A 13,326-nucleotide genomic window follows, 5' to 3' on the forward strand; every position below is an offset into this window, starting at 1 on the left:
AGCATGAATAATGTTTTCGATTCGATTAATATTACAAAATAAACATTAAATGATTATTATTTTGAATTCAAGAAAAGATTATAAATAAAAGAAACTAAAAATAAAATCCTATATAAGTATACTGTAAAATGAGAATGTATTGCAACAAATTTCTACATTTGGAACTAACAAATTATTTTAAACCTTGCACAAAACCAATTTTCTAATGCCAAAGGTTTCGAATCCATCAAAAAACGAAAAAAAAAAAAAACTACAGGAACTACTAAGTTCAATCATAAGTAAATTTAACTAAGGCCCTGTAGAATTGTAATGGTAAAACGCTACAACTACTTAGAAATTACAACTAAATGAAGCAAACCTTTCAAAGGGGTTGTAATCTAACGATTACATTACTTATCCACCACAAATAAATTATATTTTTTAAAGCAAAGATTGAGATCTTTATTAAACAATAATTAACACATATGGAGGAAAGCAACCTTAAACAAAATAATATATATATATTTCTAGACTAAAGAAATGTTACAAAAATGAATATATTAATACAATTTATTTGGAATTCATATTTAATCTCAATTCTTTTGTTATAAATTGTATACATTGTATATGCATAGTATGAATTTCATATGTATGAGATGACTAATACTTGTGATTTACAGAAGTTTTATTTTAGTACTTATCTCAGTAGAAAGAAAATTATTACATCGGAACCTAACGAATAATTGCTCTGAATATCAGTTTTAGTTCGGTTTCGTTTGCCCATCAGAAAAGTGTCAGCGCATTAAAAAAGCCAAGCCAACAAAATGATCAATTTCATAATAAGAATTACATTAATAATGAAATTTGCCTTAGCCCTGATAAATACAGAAACAAATCTGTGTAATAGAACATTTTCAATTGAATACACAGAAGAAATTGAGATGCCATTGGAAGCATATGGTAAAACTGGTGAATATTTTCAGAAACTACATATTAAAGGAGAAATTGTAAATGTGGTAAGATATTTGATAAATCAATGAAACAAAAAGAAACTCTTATAAGTAATATTTTTTTTAATCATAGACCAAAACTAAGGACGAAATTCGTGAAGTTTGTTGTGAAGGCTATAAGAAAACCGATGATGGCAGTAATTTTTGCGTAATTGAGGAAACCACAACTGAAAGTTCAACAGAATCACTGAGCTCAACCACAGAGAGTTTCTTTTCCCCGGAAATTTCGTCCACAGAGAGTGACGTCATTTTGGACACAGTTCCAAATAAAATAATGGGAGCCGATAGGTCGAGCAAACAAGCCGTTACATTTGTTTTTCAATATATATTATATGGATTTTTATGTGGTGTTCTTTTAGTTTCACCAATAACAATCGTAATTTGGTTCAAAAACAGACGCATTCGGGCATTAAATCACCATTACTATGTAAATGAGCCACCCATATATCTCGATTAAACAAGGTTCTTAAAAAAATAAACTTTAGGCATTTAAAAGTATATATAAAGTACATCAATTAAATATGTATGTATTTCTGAATAAGAAAACCCGAAAATGCTAACATAAATGGCAAAAATACCCTATGTTTAAGCGAGCTCTTATCAGTTTACTTTTAAATTCCTGCTGACCGAATAAATTGTTTTCTTATCATCCGCTCAGACTTATGCAAGTAATGTTTTTATAAGTAAGTTTTGCTCTCCCAATATCTGGTTTATTTTTATTATTTCTCTTAATAAAAGCCCCTTGATAAAGCCAAAGTACAGTATAAGTACAGCGCACTCCCGTTTCTAGTAAACCTCGAACATTGAGCACGAAGAACTTAGTTGTTGGGTAAAAAAAGTTTCGTATAACGCCCAACAAAACAGTTAAAAATTTTAATTGCATGTAAAATTTCTGTCTGTGTTTTACAACGGAACAGGGAAATCCCATGCTGTCCAGTGTGACCTTTTTAGCATTTCTTGGTATTCCATTGCATGAAATTTAGTTCCTAAACGTACGTTTTGAATGAGGAACAATAAGCTAAAACAAATTGTGTTCATTAACGTAGGGTCCACTGTATACATTATTTGATTAAATTACGTCATTCGGTATTTGGGGGCATGGAAAATACGTGCAAATACAGTGGCGTTAAATCATATCTAATTTTTGTCGGATTTTTATGAAACATGTATCATTTGACGGGAAATTCAATATACTTTCATAATTAGATTAAGGAAAAAGTTATTTAGTTCAAATTGGTATCGTAAAACGGCGTCAAACCAAGAGACCTCAACAATTACATACAAAAAACAGAAATTTCGATGGGCCCCAAAATAAATATTGTGGTTAAAATGAACATTTTTGGTATGCAGTATATCTTAGATTGCCTAGATCTACAACTTCTTTAAAGAATACGCATGTCTACATATAGTAATAAAGATGTTGGAGACACTGGGCTAAACTATTGACCGATTATTGGGTGGGGGCTTTTTGTTCAAACGCACCTGTAAAAAAAACGGCAAAAGCTGACATGACAATAATTACGGGTCATCATCTAAATATAATTATAAATATAATTTCTTGGGAGCCGAGAAAATCAAATTCAAAGTTCAAAAAGTAAAAAGGTGCTAAACCTACTGACCACCACTGTATATACACTTATTGAAATAAACAGAATTCGCTGATAAGTAAGTCAACATTATTATAATATGTATTAGGAATGCAGTAATATCGTTTACTAAGCAAATTTTTATTAAATAATTAGCTTCTCAGTATTAAATTGTGATTTGCTTCTCCTTTATTAAATGTGTTGAGTTTTAAACTGCTCGCTTCAATCTTTTGGAAAAGAGTAACCGACTGTGCCAATTGTAATATTTGGAAAGAAAACGACAAACATTGAGACGGTCCAATAGATTCCTTTCAAAAACAAAATCTCGTTTAGACTTCAATGTGATTGAGCTCTTAGCTGAATTTTTTTTTACAGAATAATATTAAAGTTAATTGATAATAACCGAAACAGCATATGGAACAGAAGAATCTTGTGTCTTATTGCCTATTTTTTAACTATCTACGCAAAACTTTGGTATATCTATAGAATATTAGGGTTGACTTGCTTCTCATAATAACTTGTCCAGCTCACAATGGTCAATAAAATCTCAAAAGATTTCTTATATTTATTTTATATTTACGGTTAAAGTTATATGATTAATGACTCTTACGATGAGAAAACACATATTTATTGACTTGTGATAATTATTATGAATGAGAGAGAGTCAGCAATCCCAGCAGTTGCCATTTGTGGTCAAAATCAATTAAAGTTTTCAGCGATAAATATTTGTATATATTTTCGTGTACTTCATATGCCAAAAATTAATCCAGTTTAATAAATTACACATATGTAAATTATGCAATGCATTAATCGAAATTGTAAAAAGGTTTTTAGCATAATATATCAATTAATTGCAATGACAAACGTAATCATAAAGGAAAACTTAACTCCAAAACAGCTGATGGGCGTTTCAAGTTCGTTGCTTAAGTCTTTCGTTTTTTGGTTGCTTTTTCTGTTTAACGAGAACCTGTTGAATATTGGGCAACACACACTGACATAGCAGGCCACAACATTGATCTTGTCCTAATGTAGCCAACGGACAACACAGATCGAGTGTGTCCCCCTTTGAGTGTGTGTGTGTGTGTGTGTGTGTGTCAGTGTGTGTGGCATGTGGCAATGGAGAATGGAGCGACCCAAAAAAATAAAAGCCCACAAAGTGAATGCAACTACATACAACAAGAAAAAAAAAAAAGAGGTAAGCAGAGGCAATCAATTAGCGATATTGCTATGATGACGTCGTCATACCCGTCGCCGCCGTCGTAGTTGTTGTTGTTGTTGTTGTTGTTTTACCTATTGCTGTTGCCCACGTCGAAGTCGACGCCGTCATGCCACATGTTGCCAACAATTGCGTCATGGCGCCGCCGCCACCGCCTAAGCCGTAATTGACTTGCAATTTCTTTTGCAAACGAAAGAGAAATAAAAGAAAAATCAAATGTTGCAAGAGTTTGCCAAAAAAAAACCAGCCAGAGGAAAATAAACTGTGGAATTATCATAGAATCGGGCGAACATATGTCAGAGATTGAGAGTTTTCCTTATACGTGAACTAATTAACATATTTCACTTTAAAAGTTTTCTCTCCTGGTAACTTTACTTCAGTTTTGCCGAAAAAAAAATTTAACATATCAAGTTTGCCATTTTATTTGATTTAATTATAAGCCACTTTTTTTCTTTTTATTTATAACTCATTATGGTCTTACAAACAAAAATTGAGGTATATTCAATTTGGCAAATAGTTTGCCATATAGGAAGAAAGGAAGGAAGTATTTATGGCTAACAAAAATAAATGCGTTTTTTTTTATAGAGCGCCAGATTGATCATTAGCTAGTTAATTTACCGATAAATTGTTTTCTCTCTCTTTCTCTCTCCCTCTCTCTCTCTCTTTCTCTCTAAATTGTTGTTGAATTTAATATCACTTTCTTTTCTGATCTAATTTTCTTAATAATAATGGAAATTTTTACAACATCTCTAGCTTTATAATGTAATCGATATCAATGAAAATTAAAGTATTTACCTTACATTAAGCTACTATCCTTTTTGATATTAATTAAAATCAATGGTCCACATAATTAAGTATGACATAAGTCTTCTAAGTCAAAATTCCCTATTTATTGACTTCTTTGGCGCACAGTTTCCGTAAATGTTTACGAAATCGTTTTCTTTCTTCGGTCACTTTTTTATTTGTATTTCTCTTAATTTTTGCTTTTGCTTTATGCATTTTTAATGCGTATATGTACACTAATTTTCTTTTAGTTTGTTTACGTTAAACAAAAACCAAACAAAAACCACCGAAAAGGAAGTCTTTTTTGGTCTATCAGGTTTTTGCTTTTGCATGATTTGAAATATAGGAAACCTGTAGACATTTTGATTGACGTTCAATTTGATACGGCATGAAAATATATGGTATATTGACCTAATATATGGTTATTCTTAAATGCCTATTATGTAATTTAAAATAAGATTATTTACTTTGATTTTCACTTCACTCATCAGAATTCGCTTTATTCAAAAGGCCATGCATAGTAAATATATCTACTGGGTAGTTAAGCAAGAGCTAGTTGATTTGTTTAGTTTTTGTGCTGACTTTTGTTAATTTACCAACAATTTAAGTGCTGCCTAATTACGCTTCGCTCTATATTTTTTGAATAAAGCGAAGTGTGTTTAAGAAGTTTGTTTCTTAAAATGGAATAAAAATGCAACAGTTTATCTATATAAGGTTATATTTAAGCTGGATAAATATTATAAGCTGATCAATCTATACATTTTTGAGTTTGATAACTGGAGTTAAATTATTTTTGATCTTTAAGTTGGCTTAAGACCAACACATCAAAATTCGCTTAATAGATAGAGCAGAATGATCTTTTATTCTCGAAATATAAAGGACTTTACTCTATATCAGTATCCATTCGTCAGATTTCTATAGACTAAACTACGAACATTTTTTCATGCAAGAAATTAAATTAATTTTGTAAAAAAGGAACTGTTAACTATATAAGTAATACACTAGTTGCTCCTTCTGCTACTTCTTTTGCTCACTTTCATTAATAGAAAAAAACTATATAAATCCCATATATTAAGTAGAATTCCTAATAAGAACAAGCTATTAAAGAAGTAATAAAAGAAAATGTTTCATTACCCCTTACATAACTAAATGAAAGTAAACTCAATTTTAAAACGCGTTTTATGTACGTAATATAAAAAGCTTTCTTAACTAATATTTCTTAAATAGTTTTAAAGTTTTTTATCTGTTAACTCTTCTAGCAGCACTCGGCTTTTGGGCTTTTGGCTGTCCAAGACAACTTAATCTACGCCTGAGTGCGGCTGAAATGAAACTCACCAAGCCAACAACCAAAAATAGATCTACAAAATGTGAGTATACAGTAAAATGCAAAAAAAAAAGAAAAGGAAAACCTAGTCCGGAGTAATAGGTACCCGACATAGCATAATGTTTATTCAATTTACGCAATTTACAGCAAAACTGAAACAATAAAAACAACAACAACAACAACAATACGGAGCACTTGGTATTTGATTGCCAACTTTGTTTCTCTTTCTTGTTTTTGGTTTTAATTTGTGTTGCTATTGTTGTTGTTGGTAGTCTTTTTTTTTTTGTAATTATAGACACGAAAATAAAGACAAAAACGAAATACAAATCAGAGTCTTAAGTCTACATTTAAAATAATTTATTACACTTAATTTATATCATTTGTCTGACAATGAGTTGGGCAACCAAAAACAAAAAGGAAGGGACTATGTGGATCTTTAAGCCGATAAGAACTCTCAACAAAAATTCACTAGTTGAGTAATTCCTAAGAAATTCAACCAAATCACAAAACAGCATGATTCAAATTAGAATAATGTAGAATTTAAAAATATGTCAACCACATCTAAATCGGGAAAATTTCACATAAAAAACCACATTTTTTAGAAATAACTCATTCAACTTTATTCCTTTGAACTTATGAGATTTTTCTCATATGAAAAAAAAATTATTTTGCATATCCAAATTTTACCTAATTGCTTTTCTGCACACTATTTATTACAGTTGGCTTTCAACCTTTCTTCTTATGGAAATTGAACTAAAGATTACAACAAAAAAAACTTTGACTGAGTCAATGGGTCAAACTATCTACTAAGTCACGCCTCAAAACAGCTGCTAAATCGGATGGTGTTCGTGCTGCAGCTGCCACTGTCCATATCTATGGCTGGTTCCCCCCCAGCCTAAAGCGGAATTATTATGATAATAAATAGTTTTATGACTGGTTTTTCTGGCTGTCCATTCAACTTTGGAGGAGTTGTGAAAATCTGCATAATTTGTATCAGGTGGGTCGCAGGCTCTTTTAACTTCCTTATTAATTGCAGTTGTCTGCAAAAAGAAAAAACACAAAACCCAAACCCCAAAACGAAAACTTGATTAAGTGGACTTCATGGTTATTCAATTGAGCAAAGCCTTAGTCCAACGGCGCGTGACAATGTGACCAACATAAGACTTGAATTGGCGTTTTTTGTAGTTTTCTTATTTCTGGTGTAGTGGATAATGATCCATTCCAAAAGCAAAATAAATATCAAACAAAAAAATCTATAAATAGACACAAAACACCACAAGAGTTCAAAGAGCTTTTGCCATTGACCTCATTCACTTTTGTATCTTTTTTTGGTATGGATGCTTTTGCGGTTAGCTGATGGGTTCAGTTCAGATCGTCGACCGTCTAATTGCAACTGATTGAATGGCCAGTGATTGCATTTGCTTACAATTTATGTTACAAGTTCAAAGTTGGAATGGATAATCGAGCAATTAATCGGACTATTAACCGCACATGTCTGGAGATTCAGCAAAGTGAGAGAGAAGAAAAAAAAAACTTGAAATTGTTTTTAATGTGAAGATATTATGATGGCTTAGTTTGATATTGACATTGAAGAGCAGGGTAAAAGACGTAGCCTTGGGCGTTTATATAAACAAAAAATATACACACAACGGAAAGTTGAAGATTGAATGTATGATTAGAATGTAATGGATATTTTTATATTTCATAAAATTTTAAATTTATTTTTAGTTCAGACTTCATTTTTAATACTTTAATGGCTCATTTCTTATCAGTAGAAAGAAATAAGCTGGTTCGTCTGTATGTACTGTAGGTTCATTTCAGTTTCCTTTCTTATGTGGATAAGAGTATAATTTTATTTATAGCTTTCAAGGACAAAATTTAGTTGACCTCTTAAGTTCCTGGAAAACCATTTATTTCAATGATTAAGTAGAAAAGTAGTTAAATTTGCCACGGCCTAAACTGAGGCAAGTGTTGGCCTTTATTTTGTGATTTACAATTCGTGGTAAATTTACCTTTAAACCTTACAGCTAGTCGCAATTATTTGCAGCACTTACAACGTCAAAATTAAACTCAACTTATTTCAAACACTTTTCCAGTTATTTAGGCATGGTAAACAGCCTCAACTGAAAACCAAAACGACCTTGACCAGATATGCAATGAACCCTGGAAGTGCTCATAAAACAGAAAAACAGAAAAAAAAAAACGGTGAAATAACTAACCAAAACCGAAACCGAAAAAAAAAGAAAATGTAAAACAGTTATAAGCCATGATAAACGGCGAAAACAACAACAACAACAGCCAACGATGGCAGTAGTTGAAGAAGCCGCACCGAAAACGACATTTTGTAAATGGCACATAAAATGTCATAACTGTCATTTTCGCCTACATTCGTAATGGGGTTTCAGATACATAAAAACTATTGTTTTGGAGATCATCCAAATGGGAACGAAATGGCAATGGAACTGAATATACTCACTCACACATAAAGACCAATATTTGACCGATTGTTACACAAATCAGTCAAATAAATGCAAATGCAAACGACTTATTCTTCATCAGGTGAATCTATATAGTGATTAATCGACACTGATTGTTCATATTTTTCTTTGACACTTTTTTGTTGAACATCAAAGGGAAACGAAAATTTTATGTAAAGCTTCAATTTAACTACAAATACCCACAGCCCCAAGGTCAGACTCTAAAAAAAACAAGCCGAACAAATGAATCAACTCAATGGGATGCAAAAAGACAGAAGATTATTATTTGAAAAAAACAAAAATAAAAACATCATCGGAGAGAGAGAAGATGATTTCGTGCGAGTGTGTGAAATGGAAACAAAAGTCAAAGGGGGTGAGGTGAGGAAAAGTGAGAAGATGAAATTATCGGGTAATTAAGTTAAGGAAGTAATTGTACTTCAAGAAACAATGATCTGTCTGAAGACAATGTAAATATATATTAAACATAGTTATGTTTGTAGTATGGTTAAAATTATGTCTATCTTGAGGTACATACATACATATATATGTACATATGTACGTATGTATATGACATAATAGTCCATCAGCTGTGGCTTTGCTCTAACGTCATCTCAGTTGTATTGTACTCTCTTTCACTCACTCGGCGTGGCTTTCTTCTCTGTCTCAAACAATGTGGTCAAGACATGCAACAAACGTGAATCGAAACAAAATCGAAAGTTGCATGCACATGCAACCAAATATTTTTCTGTTGCCATCGTAACAAGTCTCGCATATAGCTTAGCTTAGCCTAGCTGGCTAGGCTGGCTTTCGTATATGTGCCAAAAGCCGACAACTGAATAAGACCCATTGACATAATAACGAGGAAGGTAACCAGAGTATAAACTCAAACTCAGACTCAAACATTCAAAGACTCAGACTTCAACTCAAAACTCAGTCTATATCTCGAACTGAAGACCACATGTTGTAGTTGTAGTTATGGTATCAATTACGCAGCCAAGCAAATGAAATGGAATTGAATCGTTAGGCACTCCCCACCTCATCCTCCTCACGATTCCCATCATGACTTCTTTCCGCTCCTTGGCTTATGGTTGATGACCGCTCCACATTTGTATGTGGGGCAATGACACAATCGACTGACCCAACCCAAATGACCAAGTGACACACAACAACACACACACAGACACACTCTCCGTTTCCTTAACGCTCGCCAAAACTGGTCTTGGTCAAGAGTGAATGTCCCATCACCTTTTAGCTTTGCATTCATTGCATGTGGGCAATTTTTAGTTGAAAAGTAAAAGGATTTACATTGGGTAGCATTGTCTGATTTGACAGCTTAGTGTCAATTAAGGAAGCAGCATTTTAATCATACATGAATTATGTTGACTTGCATAAAAAATTAAAACATAAAACAAATAAAGCCCACTATAGTCCTTAGATACTTGATAGTCTAGACTTTTATTAACATCTAATATATTTTTTTAGCAGGTGTAAAAGTTGGTTTTTATTCGCATAATATGAAATCTTTAAGAAATGTAATCAAAACAAGTTTTAAGTTCCAAGAAAATTATTAATATTATTGAGGTCTTTTTTCGTTTCCGATTCCTAATGGCCAAAAACTTATTTAATAAGTTATGAGCTGACATGGTAGGCGAAATAAAAATGTAAGAATGTAACTAAGTTTCGAAAACGAAAACAATTGACATTTCACTTAGAATTGAGTACAGCAAGTTTAAAAATTTTTAAAAATGTCTAAACGTAATTTGAGACGTTTGAAATCGACTCGGAAATGAGAAGAGGCCTGATAATTTTAGTTTTTTTATTACGCAAGTCAAGGAGTTTTGGATTAATAATAAAAATTCATTAACAATATCTCAGAAGATCCGAATTGAATTGCTCATTGGTAACATTATTTCGTAGCACAGAATATTTCTTAGAAGCATATCCCAAATCAAATTTTAAAAACGCTAAATAAGATTAACAATTGGATCCGATGTATGTTTCTATTCTGTCTGGAGACGCACCGAGGTTTGAAAGTCGTCTAAAACTCACAGAATACTTTTTTGAAACACAATCTCTTTCGAAACCTTTGCAATAAGTGTTATTTAGGATTCAAAATTTGCTTTGTAGCTGATTATCTATGCCTTAAAAAGCGACAATAGATAACAATTACCCAAGAGCAACTAAAAAATTTGGGCACATTTTCTTTACCATGTATTCTTATAGAAAATAAATTAGATAAATATAAAATTTAGACAATCTATTTATAAAAAACAGATAGATGCTTCTTCATACCTAATATTTTCTAATTCTATGTATATTAAATTGCTACACTTCTTATCAAAGCGCATTTAAACTTTTGCTTATTTGCTCAATCTACAAATATCCTCAATAAGCACATTTAGATTAGCATGGAAAACAACATTGACATGAGCCTGCAAACAACTCATCATGATAATCATCGTCATCTTAAGCGATCTTATGCAGACAACTGACGCTTCATACATTTTGGATGTATTATTCAATTACCCACAAGAAATTTCGTGGTTTTTTTTTTCAGTAGTTGTTAGTGGTGCTTGCTGGTGGTGGTGGTGGTTGTCGGTGGTTTCTCAAGCCCCTTTTTCGTGCATTGACTTGTTTGCAAACGGCAGCTGACGGTAGTCGAATTAAACAGCAAAATGGCACGCATCCATACTCGATCCACAGTACTCTCTGCATCTCCTCCTCAAAGCTCCTACAAACCGTCATCGTCTCATCTTGATATTGCAATAATTTTTTGTATTTTTGTGATTTTTTTTTTTTTGGTTTTTGTTTCTCGTTAAGTTGGCGCTGCATTTGACGCTTGGCTGGCTTGCGCCTTCGCGCCTCCAAAATTCAACGAAGCAAACCAACGACGAACCATTCACCATTTGGCCCGTGTGTTTTTGTATGTTTTTTGGTTTTTTTGGTTTTCTGTTTTTTAGACTATTGCGATTATTATGATTGTTGTTTGTGTTTGGCTTCGGCTTCTTCGTCGCGCATTCGGGTTGGTTGGCCAGAGCATTGGCTTTAACTATAAAAGTGCGCGCAGTTAGTGCAGTTGGCATCATTAAACCGTTAACCGTTGAGTTGTATTGAGTGGTACGGAACGTGTATAGAGAAAACCAAAAAAAAACACCGATCCCCTCTCGATATTAACATATAGACGGGTCTAAATCTCCACGGATTTCGCGTCAAAGATTATCCATCGAAGGATAAACTAAACATGAAGCTGATGGTATGTATAGGACAAAAGAAAAAAGTGTTAAAGTGACTAGTGGAAAAGGACTTGCAAATGAAGAACTATAACAAAATATATTGAAAAAGTGAAAGATCATCAAAGAAAAATTAAAATTCAATCAATGTCTATCGAGTGGATATCAAAAATAAGAAACATTGGCATTATTGGCATAAGAGATTCAATCTTCAACAAATCTTAATCTTCAAATAAGATCGGCTCCTTGAAAGAGACGAATACCAATTTAGATTCTAGTTTCTTAATTCTTCACTCCTCTGAGGGATTTCATAAAGAATGACACCCAGACACACAGTTGAATGAACATTCCTCCACCTTCCTTTTAATCATCCTTAGCGCACAGCGACATCGCTGGCTCTGGTCCTGCTCCTGGCCACCAGCTATGCCCAAGCTGAGGGCGAAAAGAGTGCGGCTGCCGAACAGAAGGCCGAGCCTGAGGCAAAGGCTGAAGAAGCCGCTGCTAGTGTCGATACAGCGAAGCCGAAACGCGGTCTTCATCATTATGAGGAAAATTATCATCATCATGTGCCACATTTTCCCGTCCATGAGGAAAAGACACTGACTGTCATCAAGAAGGTGCCTGTTCCAGTGCCCATCGAAAAAATTGTTCATGTGCCTGTCGAAAAGCACATCCATGTGCCTGTCAAGGTCAAAGTGCCAAAACCTTATCCAGTCATCAAGCACATTCCTTATGAAGTAAAGGAAATTGTCAAGGTTCCTGTCGAGATTCCTCAGCCTTATCCTGTGGAGAAGAAAGTCCATTATCATGTTCATGTGCCGTATGATCGTCCAGTCCCAGTGAAGGTAAAGAAAAAAATCAAAAGGTTAACAACTCTGACTGAAGATTAATCTGTTATTTTTCTCATTCCATAGGTCCATGTCCCTGCTCCTTATCCTGTGGAGAAGAAGGTCCATGTCCCCGTAAAGGTAAAAACAGGAGAACAAAATTCATTGGCAGTAGTTTAATCTGTGTTTCATAGGTCCATGTCCCTGCTCCATATCCAGTGGAAAAGGTTGTGCACTACAAAGTGGAAAAACACGTGCATGTCGACAAGCCGTATCATGTAGAAAAGATTGTCCATTATCCAGTCAAAGTTCCAGTTGAAAAGCCCGTGCCCCACTATGTAGACAAACCAGTGCCACATTATGTAGACAAGCCTGTGCCCGTGCCTGTGATCAAGAAGGTTCCTGTGCCCGTCCATGTGAACTACGATGTTCCAAGGGCCGTACATGTTGATAAGCCTGTGCCTTATGAGGTCAAGGTCCATGTGCCAGCTCCTTATCCCGTTGTCAAGGAAATCCCCGTGAAAGTTGAGAAACACGTTCCGTACCCCGTGAAGATTCCTGTGGAGAAACCCGTCCATGTTCATATCGAGAAGCATGTCCCTGAATATCACGAGAAACACGTCCCATACAAGCAACCCGAATTCATTCATAAGCACATCGAAGAGGAGCATCATCATGAACCCATTCATCATCATGAACCCATCCATCATCATTCGCACATCGAGGAGGAGCATGAACATGAGGTGGAGCATGATTTTAGCCATCATGATCTTCATTCATATTATGGTTACTAAACTGGTGAATTTCGAATTTCTTTCTCTCTTTGACTTTCTTTACAGCATTGAGAATTGGGTAAATCACATTTCAAAAAAAATAACACTCAAAAATCAAACA

General features: G+C 33.8%; 2 protein-coding genes and 1 long non-coding RNA gene across 3 annotated transcripts in view; 2 read left to right on the top strand and 1 right to left on the bottom strand.

Annotated features, from left to right (window-relative positions):
- LOC6642187 (angiotensin-converting enzyme) overlaps positions 1-13,326 on the bottom strand; it is a 58,551-nt gene that overhangs the window by 34,627 nt on the left and 10,598 nt on the right. The gene's annotated exons all lie outside the window — the stretch shown is intronic.
- Positions 765-1,657, top strand: LOC111518564. Its single transcript, XR_002724000.2, has 2 exons — positions 765-995; positions 1,063-1,657. It is a non-coding gene; the product is annotated as an uncharacterized LOC111518564 (long non-coding RNA).
- Positions 11,617-13,226, top strand: LOC6642190 (proline-rich protein 4). Its single transcript, XM_002064744.3, has 4 exons — positions 11,617-11,628; positions 11,983-12,450; positions 12,520-12,573; positions 12,627-13,226. The coding sequence occupies exons 1-4, from the start codon at positions 11,617-11,619 to the stop codon at positions 13,224-13,226; spliced, it is 1,134 nt and encodes a 377-aa protein (XP_002064780.1).

This window comes from Drosophila willistoni (genome assembly GCF_018902025.1).
Source record: "Drosophila willistoni isolate 14030-0811.24 chromosome 2R unlocalized genomic scaffold, UCI_dwil_1.1 Seg167, whole genome shotgun sequence".
Classification (NCBI taxonomy): Eukaryota; Metazoa; Arthropoda; class Insecta; order Diptera; family Drosophilidae; genus Drosophila; species Drosophila willistoni.